This window comes from Bubalus bubalis, chromosome 24, assembly GCF_019923935.1.
Source record: "Bubalus bubalis isolate 160015118507 breed Murrah chromosome 24, NDDB_SH_1, whole genome shotgun sequence".
NCBI lineage: Eukaryota > Metazoa > Chordata > Mammalia > Artiodactyla > Bovidae > Bubalus > Bubalus bubalis.
Window position 1 is genome coordinate 4,485,235 of NC_059180.1, and position 16,582 is coordinate 4,501,816.

General features: G+C 63.4%; 2 protein-coding genes across 9 annotated transcripts in view; one reads left to right on the forward strand and one right to left on the reverse strand.

Moving 5' to 3' along the window:
• On the forward strand, positions 1-4,223 carry BHLHA15 (basic helix-loop-helix family member a15). The gene is made up of 2 exons (XM_006044315.4): positions 1-436; positions 1,109-4,223. Exon 2 carries the CDS (start codon positions 1,166-1,168, stop codon positions 1,724-1,726), a length of 561 nt encoding a protein of 186 aa, XP_006044377.2. The 5' UTR covers positions 1-436; positions 1,109-1,165; the 3' UTR covers positions 1,727-4,223.
• Positions 4,180-16,582, reverse strand: part of TECPR1 (tectonin beta-propeller repeat containing 1) — a 27,189-nt gene continuing 14,786 nt past the window's right edge. The window contains exons 10-25 of one of the 8 annotated variants that reach the window (XM_006044316.4): positions 15,837-16,150; positions 15,362-15,507; positions 14,782-14,937; positions 14,193-14,342; positions 13,947-14,104; positions 13,024-13,151; positions 12,110-12,212; positions 9,555-9,651; positions 9,401-9,480; positions 8,752-8,808; positions 8,174-8,354; positions 7,751-7,886; positions 6,890-6,982; positions 6,104-6,210; positions 5,825-5,944; positions 4,180-5,662 (exon numbers count right to left, since the gene is read on the reverse strand). In XM_006044316.4, the coding sequence (XP_006044378.2) occupies positions 5,519-5,662; positions 5,825-5,944; positions 6,104-6,210; positions 6,890-6,982; positions 7,751-7,886; positions 8,174-8,354; positions 8,752-8,808; positions 9,401-9,480; positions 9,555-9,651; positions 12,110-12,212; positions 13,024-13,151; positions 13,947-14,104; positions 14,193-14,342; positions 14,782-14,937; positions 15,362-15,507; positions 15,837-16,150 (2,170 nt within the window). In that variant the 3' untranslated portion in view covers positions 4,180-5,518. Of the gene's footprint in view, positions 5,663-5,824; positions 5,945-6,103; positions 6,211-6,889; positions 7,012-7,750; positions 7,887-8,173; positions 8,355-8,751; positions 8,809-9,400; positions 9,481-9,554; positions 9,652-12,109; positions 12,213-13,023; positions 13,152-13,946; positions 14,105-14,192; positions 14,343-14,781; positions 14,938-15,361; positions 15,508-15,836; positions 16,151-16,582 lie in introns of those variants that run through there. The other 7 variants (XR_003106550.3, XR_003106554.3, XR_003106552.3 and 4 more) reach the window with 7 other exon arrangements.

Consider the following 16,582-nt stretch of genomic DNA (forward strand, 5'->3'; position numbering starts at 1 on the left):
GGTGCCGCAGGGGCCCTTCCGAAACGTGGGGTGAGGGTGCGGGGGCGTCCGGGCTGCTGTTCTATCAGGGTGGCGGCCGCGGCCAGTTGGGGACCCTAGCATTACTGCCAAACGGCTGCTCCACGAGTTTGACTTTGGCTCACAACCCCACGGCCGGGTGCTTCCCCTCCGGGCCGGCGGGCTCGCGGCGAGGCCTCGGTGCTCCCATTCGACCCGCGGGGGTCAAAGCTTCTCCGGGCCGGGCCGGACCACCGGATCCCCGCCCGCAGGTGCGCCCCCGCCCCCGCAGCCGGGCGGGACGCACGGACTCCGGCCCCGCCCCGCGCCCGCCCCGCGGGCTCATTTACATGCGGCCGCCGCCCCGCCCGGGTCGCCTAAAGCGACGTGTCCTTGTCCCCCGTGGGCAGCCCCAGCGCCTGCGGCCGCGGATCCCCAGGTAACGGGGGGTGGGGGTGCGGGTGGGGCGGCGGGGAGAGGACCCTGGGGCAGGACCCGGGGTGGCAACTGGAGGGGAAAACCTGGGTCGGGGGTTCGGGTCTGCAGCGCCCCCACCCCCCGGGGCCGCGGCCGTCCATCCCCGTGGTGGGCCTGGGGACTGCTGCGGGCTCTGGCCACCGTCCACCTCTGACCTCCCGACAGCCGCCTCAGGTCCACAGCCATTCTGGCACCAGTGTCCCTGCGTGTGTGACGTCTTGGGGGCAGGACGGCGAGCGTGGTGGGGCCGAGCTGCTGCCTGGCCATCCGGGCAAGCAGGAGGCAGCGTAGCCTCTGGCGGAGGGGCCGCACCTCTGGGTGGTCTCAGCAGAGTGTCAACCGGCCACCTAAGCTCAGGAGGCCCTCAGGCGGCAATGAGGGGCACGGGGCCAGAGAAAGGCCCAGTGGCAAAGCTTATCACCCACCAGATCAGGAAAACGCCTGAGGGGTCAACGTGAGGTCTAGCGGGGCCCCGGGGGTGGGGGTGGGGTCATCTCAGCGCCGCGAGGTGAATGGGAAGGACTCAGGGGTCACTGTGCAATGAGTGGTCGGTCAGCTGTCATTGGGGACAGCTGCCCTGAATGTCCCCTGGCCTGCTGAGTGACTGCGGGGTGGCCTGTGTTCTGGATTTCAGCTCCGAAGGCCCGCTCCCTCTGAAAGCCACCACCTGCGGGACAACCAGTCTGGAGCCATGAAGACCAAGAGCCGGCCACCCCGGCGCCGGGCACCTCCACAAGACCCAGAAGCCACCCCAGGGGAGCGGACGCCCGACAGGCCACCGCCGGGCTCAGGCAGGCCGGACGCGACCAAGGCTCTGAGAAGCCGGACGGCGCGGGCGCAGGGGGCGCGGGCGGAGGGCGGGCGCCGGCGGCCGGGGCCTGGGGGCCGGCGGGAAAGCAGCGTCCAGCGGCGGCTGGAGAGCAACGAGCGGGAGCGACAGCGCATGCACAAGCTGAACAACGCCTTCCAGGCGCTGCGCGAGGTCATCCCACACGTGCGTGCTGACAAGAAGCTCTCCAAGATCGAGACCCTCACACTGGCCAAGAACTACATCAAGTCGCTGACCGCCACCATCCTGACCATGTCCAGCGGCCGCCTCCCAGGCCTGGACGGGCCGGGTCCCAAGCTCTACCAGCACTATCAGCAGCAGCAGCAGGCTGCCGGGGGCACGCTTGTGGCCGCCGAGGCCCCGCCCGAGGGCCACCTGCAGAAATACTCCACTCAGATCCACAGCTTCCGTGAGGGCTCCTAGCGCACTGCCCGGGCCTGGGCCCTCCGTGCCCGGGGCTTGGGGTCCCGGATGCTTAGCTCCTCCCCGGACCCACGCCGGCCCCCCAGGACCAGGCCGGGTGAATCGTGGTCTGGTCCAGGCCGCTGCTCTGGACAGCTCGAGGCCCAAAGCTCCTCCAGGTCCCGGGACCTGCTTTTTCATCGAGTAGGCAGGAGCGGGCCTGCCTTGGTCACTGAATCCTCATCACTCCCACTCTCTCCCCAGGCGAGGGGAAATTCCATGTACAGGGTGGCTTGGGTAAGTTCCCCAGTTACTGCTGAGACCCGGGCCCAGGGAGGAGGTTTCCCCCGACCCACACCGCAGCCTCCGCGTTCTGGGTAAACTGAGGCGCGGAGCAAACAAAGCGCAAGACATAAAGGGGAGTAGGGCTGAGCAGAGGTGCTCAGAGCCTCTAGTTCAGCACCTGTCAGGTGGAAGCCCTTCAGGTTTCTTCCCACTGATTCTAAAGGGAGCTTGTCCGGCTAGAGGGCCGGGGGTCTCTGCTCCCTCCTCCCGGGTGGGGGCTCCTGACTGTGGAAAGTCTGCGGCCGGCGGGGTGTTGAGGGCTCTGGAGACAGGGCCGGGTGGGAGAGCAGAGACAGAGGCTGCTCAGGCCTGGTTTCCCCGGAGCGGTCGGGGATCTCCCCCTGCAGGTGGAGGGTCTGTCCCCCCGCCTCCCTCAGGGTCCCCCCAGGTCTGCCGCTCGTTGTCGAATCTGTGGTCCTGTCCGTGGCAGACAGGGGTCTGGGCAGACGGTGGTCTGACAGACTTCAGGATGTTCCTGGGTCCTGGCTGCTCTCGGGGGCCCGTGTGGGGCCGCGGGGGCTCCCCTCCCCCTCCGGGTGCTCCTCAAAGGTGGGTCTGGGTGGCCTGGCAGGTCTCCGCCGCCTTGGGCCACACTTCCTGCTGTGGCATTCCCGCCCCGCCGGCCCTGACGGGCTGGGTGACTCTGCTCTCAGCCCTGGCAGCTCATCTCCCCTGTCCAGTTGCCCAGGGCCAGTCTGGGGAGGGGACGGGGCAGCCCTCAGGTGGGCGCCCCAGCCACAGGGGCTGCAGAAAGGCTGGAGCTGGCCTAGCGCCCCCAGGGGCCAGGCCCCTTGTGGGCACTGTGGGTAGGGGCTGAGCCCGGCCGGGGGCCGGGTGGTCACAGCCCAGGACCCCTCCCCGATGGACAGGATCAGCCTCCCAGACTTGACTGTCCGGGCCCCAGCCGCTTCACGTCCTGCCTGTCTTGGCATCAGCCCTGGCTGCATCAAGGGCAGCAGGTGGTGCCCCTGGAAACAGCCATTAGGGGCTTCAGTCCCAACTTTCCAGGTTATCCACCAGCCAGACACCCGCCCCCTGCCGGCCACCGCCAGGCCCCAGGACCAGGCCCTCTGAAAGGCCTGCCCGGGGAGGCCTGGTCCGGTCCCAGCCCCTCGCACCAGCCTACCTTCAGCACGGGTGAGGACGGACCCCAGGTGCACCTGGCTTGTCCCCCAGGGGAGGCCACTCAGGAAGGTCAGTGGTCGGGGTCCACCAGTGGGCACTGACGTCGAGGGCGACTCCGAGCTGGGGACAGATGGGGCCCCTGTGTCCTTGCTGTGGGCGGCGGGGCCGCCTGGAACACAGGACAGGAAGACACAGAAGCCTGGAGGCTCTTTTCTGGCTGAGGAGGCCAAGTCAGGCTCAGCTGGTCCCTGAACTTGCCGAATGAGCCAAAGACTGAGCCGAAAGCACGGGGTGGGGGCAGCCCAGCAGAGGCTCCATCCAGGAGGTCATGCCTGGTGACCGGGGGCCTGTGGGTCACCACCTTGCAGGACAAGAGCCTTTGTGACTCTGTCTGTCCCAAACTGGCATCTGCTTCCCAGAGGGTCTCCAGGGCCCTGTCGTCTTCTCTGAGGCCAGAGTGCACCTGCCTGCCCCGTGCCCATGTCACGAAGGGGCCGGAAGGTCCCAGTCCAGATTCGGACTGTTGAATATGGGGAGGGGGCTGGATGAGCCTGCTGCCGGGTCTGCTCCGTCGACCCTCGACTTGGACTCCCAGCCCAGGCTGAACCTGTGAGGACGCCCGGCCTGGCCCCCCCAGGCTGTTTCCTTAAGTCGGAGACTCGCGTGTCCTGAGCCTGGGGCCGGCACCTGGGGCCACAGACCCACAGGCAGACTAGACCTGCGTGAGCTCGGGGGCGCAGGGAATCCGGAACTGCGGCTTGCCTGTGGGGAAAACCTACTTGGAACTGCACGGCCAGTGCCCCCGCTGTAATTATGGTGGAAATGTTTCTTAAATGAGCCCAGTTTGCTTTCATGTTTCTTAATGGCCTCTTCAGATACTAATGAAACCAAAATAAACGGTCCCAGGGGTGATTGGTGCTTTTGCCCCATGCTCGAGTGGGTGGGGAGCTGTTGTAATCATAGTGGTAGCAGTAAAAAAAAAAAAAATTATCATGTCCTTGACATTCTGGCATTAAGTTTTTATTGAATAAAGCATCCAAGGAATCGAGATGGTTCAGTGATGCTGAGCTGGGGCGGAATGGGCGCCCTGGAGAACCAACAATTCACAGCAGAGCAACAGGGCCACCGTAGAAGCAGTCGTTAATGCCCACTTAGAGAGACTTGATAACTTGAGTGTAAACAGATAAGAGGGCGCCGACCCTTCCTGAGCTTTCCCCGTGCTGCCCCCCAACTCCTGCCTCCTGGGCCCACTTTGAGGCGACCCGACAGTGGCCGCCAGCTTTCCTCCAGTGCCCCCCGGGGAGGGGACCCCAAGGGACACCTCCTCAGAGTCAGCTTCTGGGCAGCAAACACGAGGCAAACAGCGCACAGCTGAGCCCTCCTGGCGGGCCTACCGGGGCGGCCAGCAGAGTCGGTTCGTGGGGGTCTCAAAATGAGCAGAGATGGGACGTGGGTTCGGACGAATCAAATCACCTGTTGTGGGAGGCCGACTTGAGGCTTCAAGTGCACCATTTTTCTGGTAAAAAGCAGCTGTACACTGGGAGTGGGGTCACTTGTGGGTGGGGTGGGGGGGTGCCTCCCTAGGACTGGGCTCAGGCCTACTGCCTCCAGGCTCCTCTCGCGGGCCGGTGGTCTCTACCCACCCCACCCCCTGCAACAGGATCTGCCGTGAGAGGACCCCTCCGGCCCCCAACCATGCCTGGGAAAGGGCTGGCTGAGGGCCGGGGATGCTGACCTTGCAACTGAACAGCAGGCCGGCAGTCCTCCGTCCAACCTGTGAAGACGACACCCCTCCCCAGCATTTATTTCCAACCCCTTCCTTAACTTAGGAAATGAAGTCCTATTTGCGAGCCCTGTTCTGAGAACTGACCAGGCCCAGGCAAAACCATCCTGAGCCCCGGTGCCGTTTTTCCTGGGGAAGGAGGAGAGTCCCGATGCCATCTGGGGCCATCCAGGGCCGAGGGGGCTCCCTGGGTCCTCTTCCCTGGGGCAGTGTTCCTGGAAGGCTCCAGGCTCCCACCACGAAAGGCAGGAGGCAGAGGGGCAGGGGGCAGGCAGTTGAGGCCAAGGCAACGGGGCCCCCCACCCCACGCTCTCCCCACGGCCGGGACATGCAGCATCCACAGAGCTTCACATTTCTGGGCCGTTTCAGAGCCTCTGAGACGGCCGTGACCTCAGGCCAAGTTCTCTGCATGGACTCTAGAGTCTGGGCCTGGTGACGCCACCCCCCTGGATCCACGTTTCGGGGTGTTCTGCATGAGCACGGCTCCGACAGGAAGTTTCACATCAACGTTGGTCTTTGGCGCCCAGCGCCACGGCTGCTCCCAGTGAGGGGAGGCGGCCTCAGCAGCAGACGGGGCCGGGGGTCTGCCACGGGCCACCGGCCACGCTCGGGGGCTGCCCATTCTGCTTGCTGGCTGGCTTCTGGGATGAACTCCTGGGGGCCCTCGTGGCACTGGCCCGAATGGAGAGGTGATCCCAGCCCCCCTGGGAGAAGAGAACAGAGTCACCCAGGGCCACGAGGAGGTCAAGGGGCAGAGACCTTCCCTCCAGGTCGGACCCTTGAGGGGCTCTGCCCAGGGCCCACCCCCACCTGAACCCTGGGTGCCTGGAGACCCCAGCCAGCACAGCCACCTGATGCCTACTCACCCCGATGCCGTAATCCCAGCCCTGCCCCTTGGGCTCCAGGGACTGCACGCCCGTGCGGCGACACACGGTTCCGCGGCTCAGGCTGTGGCTCCCCTGGACTTTGTCAGCGATGACCCAGACCTGGAACAGAGACCCGCTGAAGCCCACTCCCTCCCCCTCCTCGTGGCACAGGGTCCATGGGGACAGCAGCGGGGGTGGGGGGGACCAGAACGGGAACCAGACCCCCCCTAGTCCCTGCCCCCAGGGGAGCATCCACCTTCCATCCCCGTCTCCCCAGACCTGGTCCAGGGGCCCCACAGACACGTGGCGCACGTTGTTGGACACGTGCTCCCAGCTATCGCCCTGCGGGTGGCTGGGTGTGACCCCCTGGCGGTACCACAGGTTCCCTAGGAGAGAAACGCCAGTGGCATGAGACCCCGAGTGTCCGGACCCCCCCGCAGGGTCTGCGAGGCCGGGAGGTCTGACCGAGAGACAGGCGGGGAGGGTCTCTCTCTCCATCAGCCTGCAGCCTGGGCCAGCCCTGCCCTCCCAGGCCTGCCTGTGCCCCGCTACATCATTCTCGTGCTGGGCCCAGCTGGCACCCTTGTCCTCTGTCCACGCATGAGAACCTGAGGACAAGGAGTTCTTTAAACGACACAGTGACTCCGGCTGGAATAAGAGCCTTGGGATCCAGCTCCTTGCCTTGCTCATGACAGGCCAGGAAAGGGCGCGGGCAGAGCCACTCGGAGGTGGCCTGGGTAAGGGGCAGGGATGGCCCAGGCCAGGCAGGTGACCTCCGAGTCCCAGGCCTGGGTGACACCATCTAGAAGATGCTCCTGGGCTGTGGCGCCGTGCTCTCTGCCGAAGGCGCAGGCAGACCTGAGCACCTGGGGAGGGGCTGGTGCTCCCCACCCTGCATGACTCCGGGGAGGGCCTGCGGGGAGGCCGACCTCAGACTGGCAGCTCTCACGGGGCTCATGAAGGTCTCATGCTGGGGCTTTGGTGGGTAAGGGTCTGGTCTCATCTCATTGGGGTGCTCAGGGAACCCCCTCCCCGGGTGACCCCTGGGGATCAGAAGCCACTTGCCGTTTTCGTCCAAGGCGAACACCGAGGTGTGCCCCACGGACACCTGCTTCAACCTCTGTTTGGGAGGAGGTGGGATGTGGTACCAGCAGTCGCCTGCGGTGGGAGATGGGTTGGGATGGGACCTGGAAGCACCACACCTGTCACCCAGGTGCTCCCGGCACACCTGGCCTCCTTTGCAGCTCGTGGGGTCGAGCGGGTGCAGCCAACCTCTGTCCCCAGACCGGGTGGACCACACCAGTGACAGGGCCCGGCGGGAGCTGACCTGGGTCCTGCTGTCCCTTCAATGCCCTGGTCTGCCCGGGGCCCTCCCGAGGCTGCGGCGGCTTCTGATGGGCTGCTAGCCCTAACAGGGACGGGAAGGTACCCGGCCAGGCATGCAGTGGAAATCCAGCCATAGGCTGCTGTGCGAACCCATTGCTCCAGGTGGAGGGCACAGATGAGCCAGCCACCACCCACCCAGCAATCCCTGTGCCGGACACTGTCCAGATGTCCAGCCAAGAACAAGCCTGCATGACCTTTGCTCCTGGAGAGCAGTCGAGGTAGACACTGGAGGGGCCAGGGGGGGCGCCCAGGCAGGTCCCCTGAGGGGCAGGAGGCCGAGGGTAGTGAAGGACAACCCCGTCACGGAGTGACCACCCCTGGGTCATCCCAGCAGAGGGGGTGTGGACTCTGGGGGTAGCCCAGCCTGGCCCCATGCCGGGTCCACAGGCGGTGCTCAGTAAACGCTCGTTGATTAAACGGAGCCCCTTCCACCGGCTTCCCCCGGAAGCGGAAGTAGCCGTAGCTGCCCCCTCGCGCTCGACCCAACATGGCGGCGGCGGCAGCAGGCGCAGGGCGTCCGCCTGAGGCGAGGGCTCTCACCGTTGGGCCTGGAGGGGGACACGGAGCTGCGGTAGAAGGCGGAGCCGTCCCTCGCCACGGCCCACACCTGGTAGCAGGCGCCGATGGAGACGGAGGTGAAGGGCTGGTCGGTGCCCACGTGCATCCAGCAGAAGCCCTGAGGTGAAGGAGGGACGCTCAGGGCTGCTCGGTCCCGCCTGTCGCCCGCCCGGCCCCAGGGCGGACGGCTCCTCACACCAACCTCGACCTCAGCTCCAGGCGCCCGCAGGCCTGGAGACCACCTCGGGCCACTTCCGGACCCAGGGACCCTCCTGGGCAGGCCCCGGGAGGCCGAAGCCCAGCCCTCCCCCACGGCGGAGGCGTGTCTCGGAAAGAATCCGCCCGACCCCTGAAGCGGGTGCTGGCGGGCTGGGCAGACCCTGGTTTCCCCCCCCGGGTGCCCACCTCGGGGTTGAGCTCGGACACACCCAGACGGCACAGCACGTCCCCCTTGTCACTGATGGCCCAGAGCGCGATGTTCAACCCGCTCCCGTGGGCGCCTGGGCTCTCGGGGATGATGGACACGTCTCTGAGGGCCACGGAGGTCACCTCCAGCCAGGGCCCAGTGGTCACCAGCTTGCACTTTCTGAGCGGCAGAGAGCAAAGCCCCTGTCACCCTGGTGGTGCTGGGAGCCCCAGGGCCACCTGCTCTGGACAGAAGGGGCAGCTAGACCCCTGACCCTGGGAGGACCCAGTGGGCACCACCCTCCTGTGCTGTCTGCCCTGCCCTGGCACCACTCCAAGCCAGCCCCCCCCCCAACCCCCCAAGATCCTGCGGGGCCCTGCCAATGACATTTCTCTTATTTGTTCTTGAAAACAAACCCTTCAGAAACAGCCCTGGGAGCCCGGGGGCACTTCCTGGGCTGACATTTATTTTGATCCTGTTTTCTCCTCCCCAGTTGTAAATTCCCCTTTTCTTCCACAGGGACTGAGGCCGAGCAGGGAGGGGCGTGGCCACACCCCCCAGTTACCTGCCTTCTCACCTGGCCCAGCACCTTCTCCTGACGAAATCCTTCATGGTTTTGTACTTGTGGTACGAGCTGCAAGAGGAAGAAGCTGAAGTCAGCACCATTCTGTGGAATTTTCTAGAAAGCAACGCTGCACACTCATTCCTTCTCCCGGGGCCTCAGTGAGTTAAGCAGGGGCAGCAGGTAACATAGGACACCATCCTCCTGCTTCAGGGGCCTCCAGCCCCACCCAGGCCTCCCTCGTGAGGGGGGTCTCCGTGGGGTCAGGGTCTCCCTGGGGCTGGGACCTCACTGAGGCCATGACGTGGCAGCTACCTGGAGGGGGGTGGTGGTTTCGAGCTAAGGGGCCTCTGAGCCTCTGAGCCCTCCCCATCCCAGGCCTCATATTACTCTTCTGGGAGCCGTCAAGTTCAGGGTTTGAGGTCAAAGGGAAGGCTCAGATCAGGATAAACCTCCTCCCCGCCGGACTTCATCTGCTCAGAAGCCTCAGCTCAGGCTCTGGCTCGGTCTTTCTCGGCTCCGTCCTCCATCTGAACGTGACTCGTGTACCGTGAAGGGCCTGTGCCACTGGGCAGGGTGGAGGGGCTTCGCCTGACTTTGCCAGGCCTGACACTCGGGGCTCTAGCCCCCCTGAGGGCCCCTGCCCACAGAGAGAGATGCTCACGCGGGGAAGTCACTGGCGTACTGCCACCCCTCCAGGTCCGTGCCGCCAGGGACGCTGAAATCCACGAACCAGTCAGAAACCTGGAGGAACAGGCGGGTCGGTGTGGGCAGACCCCCTACTGTAACCTCTGCCCCACCCCCAGCCCGGAGCTCACCCAGGTCCACTGCAGGGACGGGGGCTTTGTGCTGGCCTTGGTGCACTCCTGCAGGCCCGTGGCGTCACTCCACATGTACCGGTCGGTGGGCAGACCCCTGCACGGGACACCAGGGGTGAGGTGACGCCAGAGAGAGGGGAACACAGCACCGCCACCGCCCGCCGCCCAGGTGCCTGCATCTCCTGTGGGGAGGGGTGGGGCGGGCAGAAACAGAAGGAGCTCCAGACACCAGACAGCCAGCCCACCAACCTGGGGCCTGTGGACCCCACCCCACTTCTCATGTTGTGTGTGGTCGCGTCTTGTGGGCGTGACCTTATTTGGAAAGGGGGTCTCTCCAGAAGGCCTGGCTGAGATGCGACAGTTACTGAGTGGGCTCTGCTCCACTATGACAGCATCCTTACGAAAGAGGCGACTTGGACCCAAGCTTCCCAAATCAGGAAGCTGATGTGAAGACCAGGAGAAGGCCATGTAATGACTAAGTGATGCCGCCACCAGCCAAGGGAGCGCCTGAGGCCCCTGGAGCCAGGAGGGAGACTGGAACAGATCCTCTCCACGGCCCTCATGGGGAAGAGACCTGCTGACACCTGACTCAGACTCCGAGGCCTCTGGAACCTAGAGGGTGGACGTCTGCTGTTGGAGCTGTTAGCCCGCGGTGTTCTGTTACAGCGACACTGCCTGCCTGACACTCCCAGCGCACAGTGCAGCATGCTCTCCCCGGGTGGCTCTGACCCTGGGGGAGCCCAAGGACCAGGGGGCGAGGGAGCAAGAAGGGCAGAGGCAGGCAGGTCAGCACCTGTGTGGACCCTACACACAGCTGAGGCAGAGGTTTCCAGAACACATGCAGGCAATGTGTATAAGCTGCCTTAGAAGAGCTCAAACCCTGATATCCTGAGATGAACAGAGAGACACAAATATTTACACGTGAGGAAACCCTTTAAACTGTCCGTATGAAAGGTCACAAATGGTCCACACATCCACGGCTGAGGAGAGGTTAGATAAGCCTGTCCACCCTCGGGGACTGAGTCGGGAGGCTGTCACCCACCATCTCTACGTGCCTGACTGTCCCCCTTGCTGCCCCCACGACCAGCAAACGCAGGCATACAGGGACAAGTAGAAGAACACTGAAAGTGGCTACTGTCTGGTTAGTGGGATTAGAGTTTTTATTCTTCATGTTACTTTGTATTTCATCAATTTGAAAAAACAGGAAATTTAAAAAGTTTGTGCCAGTTATCCTAGTATCAAAAATATGAACCATATAAAAATATAAAAATCCCATTTTTAAGATATCAAGACCCTCGTCTCCTAGAAAATCACAAAATGTTATTAAAAAGAAATTAAAAGATCTACATAGGACTTCCTTGGTGGTCCAGTGGTTAAGAATCCTCCTGCCAATGCGGAGGACAGGGGTTTGATCCCTGCTGTGGGAAGATTCCTCATGCCATGGGGCAGCTGAATCCACTTAACCACAACTAATTTACTAGAACAGCTCACAGAACTCAGGAAAGCTCTCTAATTAGGAGAGAACACTCGTAGTTTTATTATACCAGGACCAGTGGAAAGAAGAAACCCACAGGGCAAAGTCTTCCCGGGAGGCTCCCCAACGCTGAACTTAGATAAGACTGCTCTGGCCGCTGGAACTCAACGCAACGGCTTTAAGGGCTGAGAAATACCGCAACTTGTTTACTTTCTAAAACAAGCAAAAGAACATGTCCCAGGACGAGTGTGAGAAACATGTTTCTATGCTGAGAGAGCAGGAACTAAGAAGAGGCATGCGATCTGGCTTTTCTAGAGTGTCTCCACTTCTGTCCCAAACAGTGCCACTGACTCTCGTCCCAAAGCCTCATGTCTGGAGAATTAAAATAATTTTTGGTGGAGGCTACAGTGTCCTCAGTAGCTTCCATTAAGCAAAACTTTTTTTAAAAGTCAAATTACTCCCCTCTCCCCCCTAAAAAAAGAGCACCAGCTGGGATGGGGAGGGGGTGGCCGTGTTCTGACTCTTGACCCCGGTAGTGATTATGTTGGGGTTTGATTTCTGATAAGTCAGTAATACACAGGCTTCCCAGATGGCACCGGCGGTAAAGAACCCGCCTGCCAGCGCAGGAGTATGAGGTGTGAGTTCAGTGCCTGGGTCAGGAAGATCCTCTGGAGGAGGGCACGGCAACCTACTCCAGTATTCTTGCCTGGAGAATCCCATGGACAGAGGCGCCTGGCGGGCTACAGTCCATGGGGTTGCAGAGTCGGACACGACTGAAGCAACTTAGCACGGTGAAGCACATACACGGTGATAGATGTGGCCGTGTCTATGTATGACTACATGTACTTCGATAGACATCTCACCGCATGTATGTATATGCACATTTCATGAGCTTGATATATGTTATGCTCTCCATAAGTGAGTTTTTAAAATACGTGTTATACTTAAAGATTCATGGAAAAATCCTGCAGCCAGTCAGATCCAGTTAGTTCCACGTTGGGGGCCGGACGCCAGCTCTCCCACTGCTCGGGACGCGGCTGTCCGACTGGGCCCTGCTTCCGCAGGCGCCCACGTGGCCTACCTGCTGGTGTAGCCTGTGACGGGGTTCCAGCGCTGGTTCTCGTAGATGTGGACGCACTTCACGTCCCACTGCGTAAAGACGTTGCTGGTGCTGCTGGCCAGGCCTGGGGGGAGAGGAGGTGGTCACACCTAAGCCACACCTGCTGCCCGCCCAGCCAGGTGAGAGTAGGCAAGCGGGCAGCCCGGGAGGGCTTGGTGGGCTGGCTGGCTCTAGTTTCTCTCTTCCTGGGGGCAGGAGAACCTGCCACTCTTCTGCCACAGCCTCCCAGCCTCTTCCCCCTTCTATCTCATTTACCTGGCACCCGGCAGGTGTGAGGGCCCCCCCAACGCCTTACTAACAGAGGTGCCTCGGACCCCTCACATGACCCCCACAAACCCCATGTTCTCATCTGTAAGACGGGGACAGAGGGAATCCCTGCCTCACAAGCAGGGATGCCATTAAGCCCGTGTAGACGTGTGTTCCAGTGGTCTCAGTGGACCACAGTTCCACAGGGCTAGCCACCCTCACTGTGGGGTGTGTGGGCCAGGGTGTGAAGTGTCCCATTTCAGGGTTTGCTTCTGCCTCCATTTATCCCTGCCTCTGGCACACAGAGAGCCCACGGGGGTTCAGCAAGCTGTCACCCCCTAAGGCACAGCCCCCACTAGAGAGGGACTGGAATTAAGCCTGGGAATCAAGAGACTGTGGTTCCGGCAGCTGTCCTCCCGAAACCTGCACGGTCTCCGGCTCAGCCGTGGGTGCCCAGGAAGGCTCGTCGGAGGCCAGGCCTTTGTGGGCTTGTGCCGTGTGCTTTGGCCCCGGGACGTGGAGGTTGGCAGAGGTGAAGATCACCCGTCAGCCAAGCGTCAGCACGGAGGCAGAGAAGCCAGCCAGGGATTAGAGTGGGGTGGGCCTGGGGGAGCGGGGCCTGCCTTCACCTTGGAAGCAGCCTCCGCCGTAGCCGCCCGTGTAGACCCAGGCCGTGTGGTCGTAGCCGATGCCCCACACCACGCCCCGGCCGTTGGCTTCCACCACCCGCAGGTGGCCACCTATCTGCCGCCAGAACCTGCAGTGTGAGGAGAGGGGGGACATGTCCAGCAGGTCTCTCCATCCTCGTCCCCTCCCTCTACGGCCCACCAGGGCTCCCGTTTGACTCCGCTTTGGTCTCCAGTGACGGACGCGACTGAGAACAAGGGAACCTGCTCGGCTTCACCAGGGGGATTAACCAGCTAAGGGGGCCCAGAGCGGGAGCAGGAGCCGGTCAGGCCTGCGGTGGGCAGGGCCTGCAGGAGTCCCTGTCCGTGGAGCTGTGTGGGTAACGGGGACGGTTGTGGGGAGCTGAGGTCGGCACCTTGAGTTCCCACGCCCCGGGTCGGGGCGGGTCATGGCAGAGCAGAGTGAGCCACCGCATGGGCCGGCATGGTCTCCCAGATGTGGGGTGTGTGGCCACCCGGGTCGCCTCCTGAGGGCGGAGGCCCTGCACTGTCAGCAGGGGGGCTCATCTGGGCCCCGGGCACACAGGGCCACCAGGAGCGGACAAGCAGAGTGCGAGCAGACATGCCCTCTCCCTCCTGTGTGGGGCCCCAGCCTCACCCACGTGCCCCGGTCCTCATGTGCTCTGGGTGACGGGGGGCAGCGACACAGTCAGAGCCCTGCGTCCCAGGACTCTGCTCACACTGCCCCCCGGGGGGCCTCACTCCACCTTGTGGTTTTAAATGCCACCTGGGGGCCACACCTGCCTCACCCCCAGGCCCCGCCAGGTTCCTGATGCCCCCTTGGGGTCCTCACACAGGCCGGGCTGGTGGGAACCCACATCTGGGGTCAGGTCAGCCCCCAGCCCAGTCGAGTGCAGCCCACCCACATCTGGTCGCAGGGCAGCCGGCGCTCAGGGCCCTCGAGGTCCGGACCGGGCTCGCTCACAAAGATGTCCCCCTTGCAGGTGACGGACCAGATGGCCTGCGGGGAGGGGCGGCCATGCATCCTCCGGCTCTCACAGCAGGACAGGTTGAGCAGGGTGAGCTGGCGAGGGGGCAGGCGGGTCAGCGAGGCCGGGCTGGCCCCAAGACGGCGGCCCCCGCCCCCGGCCAAGGGACCCCCGCCTGCTCACCCAGTCACTCATGTCCTGCTCGGTGGCAGCGGCCAGGCGCACGGGCCACCTCTGTCGCGTTCTCTCGGGGGTGTACAGGGCGAAGGAGTGCTTGGCCTCACTGAACACGGGGACCAGCGCCGTCACCTCATTGAGGAACACGTGGATGTACTGCGTGCAGAGAGGGGGGTCAGCGGGACCCTGGGTGGAGCCCGGCGCCGTGGGGGAGCAGGGACAGAGGGCCATGGGGGCCCCAGAACGGTGGGGCTCTGTGCGCAGTGGAAGGCACGGCCACTGTGGGGGCTCGCTCCTGAGCAGAAACCTAAGTGACCTTTTTGATGTTTAGGACCGGATTGATTTGGTTCAAACCCCAGCCCTGATGGGAGTTTGACTCTGCCTCCAGAACCTGCTCCCTCCTCTGGAACTAGAGGGCTGGCACATGCTGCCCCCACTGCCCGGGATGCGGCCACCAGCTCCCTTCCCTGGAAGACCCCTCCCCTAGACACGGCACCCCCCCCCGCACCTCCCCCTCCCCTAGACACCCCCCCGTACCTCGCCCCTCCCCAGACACCCCCCCACCTCCCCCGCCCCTCCACAACACCCCCACCACCTTCTTCTCCTCATGGACCACGTAGTAGATGAAGAGGATGCTGTCCTGAGCCCCGTCGTGGCCCGTGAGCTGCTCCAGGGCCACGTGGACATCCATCCACTTGTGGGGTTTCCAGTCACACCACCACTGCAGGGCCCCAGTCTTCACCCACACAGACTGGGGCAGAGCCGGGAGCACAGGGGGACGGAGTCACAGGCCAGCCCCGGGGGCCCCAACACTCCAGCCCTGCACCCAGCACCCCAGGGCCACCCTGCTCCCTTCGTTGCCTCAGGGGGCGCTGGCCTCCCCCACTTCACCCTAAGAACAAAAGTGACACCATCAGACACCCGCCCGGAGCCAGGCCCCCAGCCAGCAGGTTCTGTGAGTCTGGGGATCAGCACCCCACTACCCTCTGCACAGGGTGGGGAAACTGAGGCCCCAGGCGGTTCTGTGCCCAACGCGGGGACCCACACCAGCCAAGACGGAGCCAGGTCCTCTGTGCTGGGAGCACGGTGGGGCCGCGCACAACTCTCCTCGGGGCGGGCGTACAGCAGGCACTTAATGGATGCCTGCTGGAGGAAGTGCCCCGAGCGTTGCGCACCTGCTCCACCGCTTGCTCGTAGTGCTGGAAGTTCTCCAGCTCCCGCTTGGTCCTTTCCGTGAGCTGCTGGAAGATCTGCTTCCGCCAGGCGGCCGTCTGGGCCGGTGTGATGGACAGCGAGAGCGTCTGCACCGAGGGGCACAGGCCTGCCGGCCAGCACAGCCTCAGTGCCGGGCGGCAGGCCAGCCTCAGCCCTTTCTTTCCGGAAGGCTAGGCTAGCATCTCTGTGAAATGTCCTGTGAGCCCTCCCTGCCGTCATTCACCCTGGTAGGGAAGCTGGTGTCCCCCCACGTCAGCCTGGGACAGCCGCCCCTGCTGGGACGGGGAGGAGAGGGGTGCCAGGCCAATGCCCTTCCTTCTGACTGCCCGACTAGCCGCGGAAGGCTCCAGAAAGACGGGCTGAGCACGGTGGGGGCGCCAGGCTTGCTCCAGATCCCCCCGGGCCCCGTCTGCGGCGCTGGGCGGCTGCACTTACCCGACTGGGTGGTGAACCACTTGAGTGTGGTGTGGGCCTCCACGGCACAGCCTCCGCCGGATACCCAGGCCCACAGTGCGTGGCAGTCAGCGCTGTCGGGCTCCTCCAGGCCTAGCGGGAGGAGCCTCAGCGAGGAGAGGTCGGTGGCCTCCGGAAAGTTGGCAGTTGCGTGGCTGGGCCCTTTCTTGGACTCCTTCCCACGCAGCCCAGCTGGGCTGGAGGCAGGGCCGGGGACCTCCCAGGAGGCATCCGTGTCCCCGGGACCACAGGACTCAGCACTGCCCCTCACTTCGTTGCCAAAGAAGCAGCCGGCGCTGGAAGGAAGTGGGCAAACCTGTGACTCCCTTGAACACATACTGTGCGACCTCCTGGGCAAATCACTGCCTCTCTGCCACAGACACCAAAACCTTCTCCCCAGGGAGCAGGAACCCCAGGAACTTGGAAAGGTCTCTGCGTCACACCCGGACCAACCAAACCAATGTATCTTGGGTGGAGATCTGGCAGCATTGTGGCTTTTTTATTGTGGGATGTAAAATGTACCATTTAAAATTATAAAATGCAGTGGCATTAAGTACATTTGCAGTGTTGTGGAACCACAACCAACTTCCAGAACCTCACTGCCCCAGATGTAAACTCTGTAGCCATTAAAGAGGCACTCTCCACTGTCCTCTTTTCCCCCTAGCCTCCTGGCAACGGCTAGCTGGCTCTCAGTGTCCTGGACTCGCCTGTGCCTGACACTTCACACG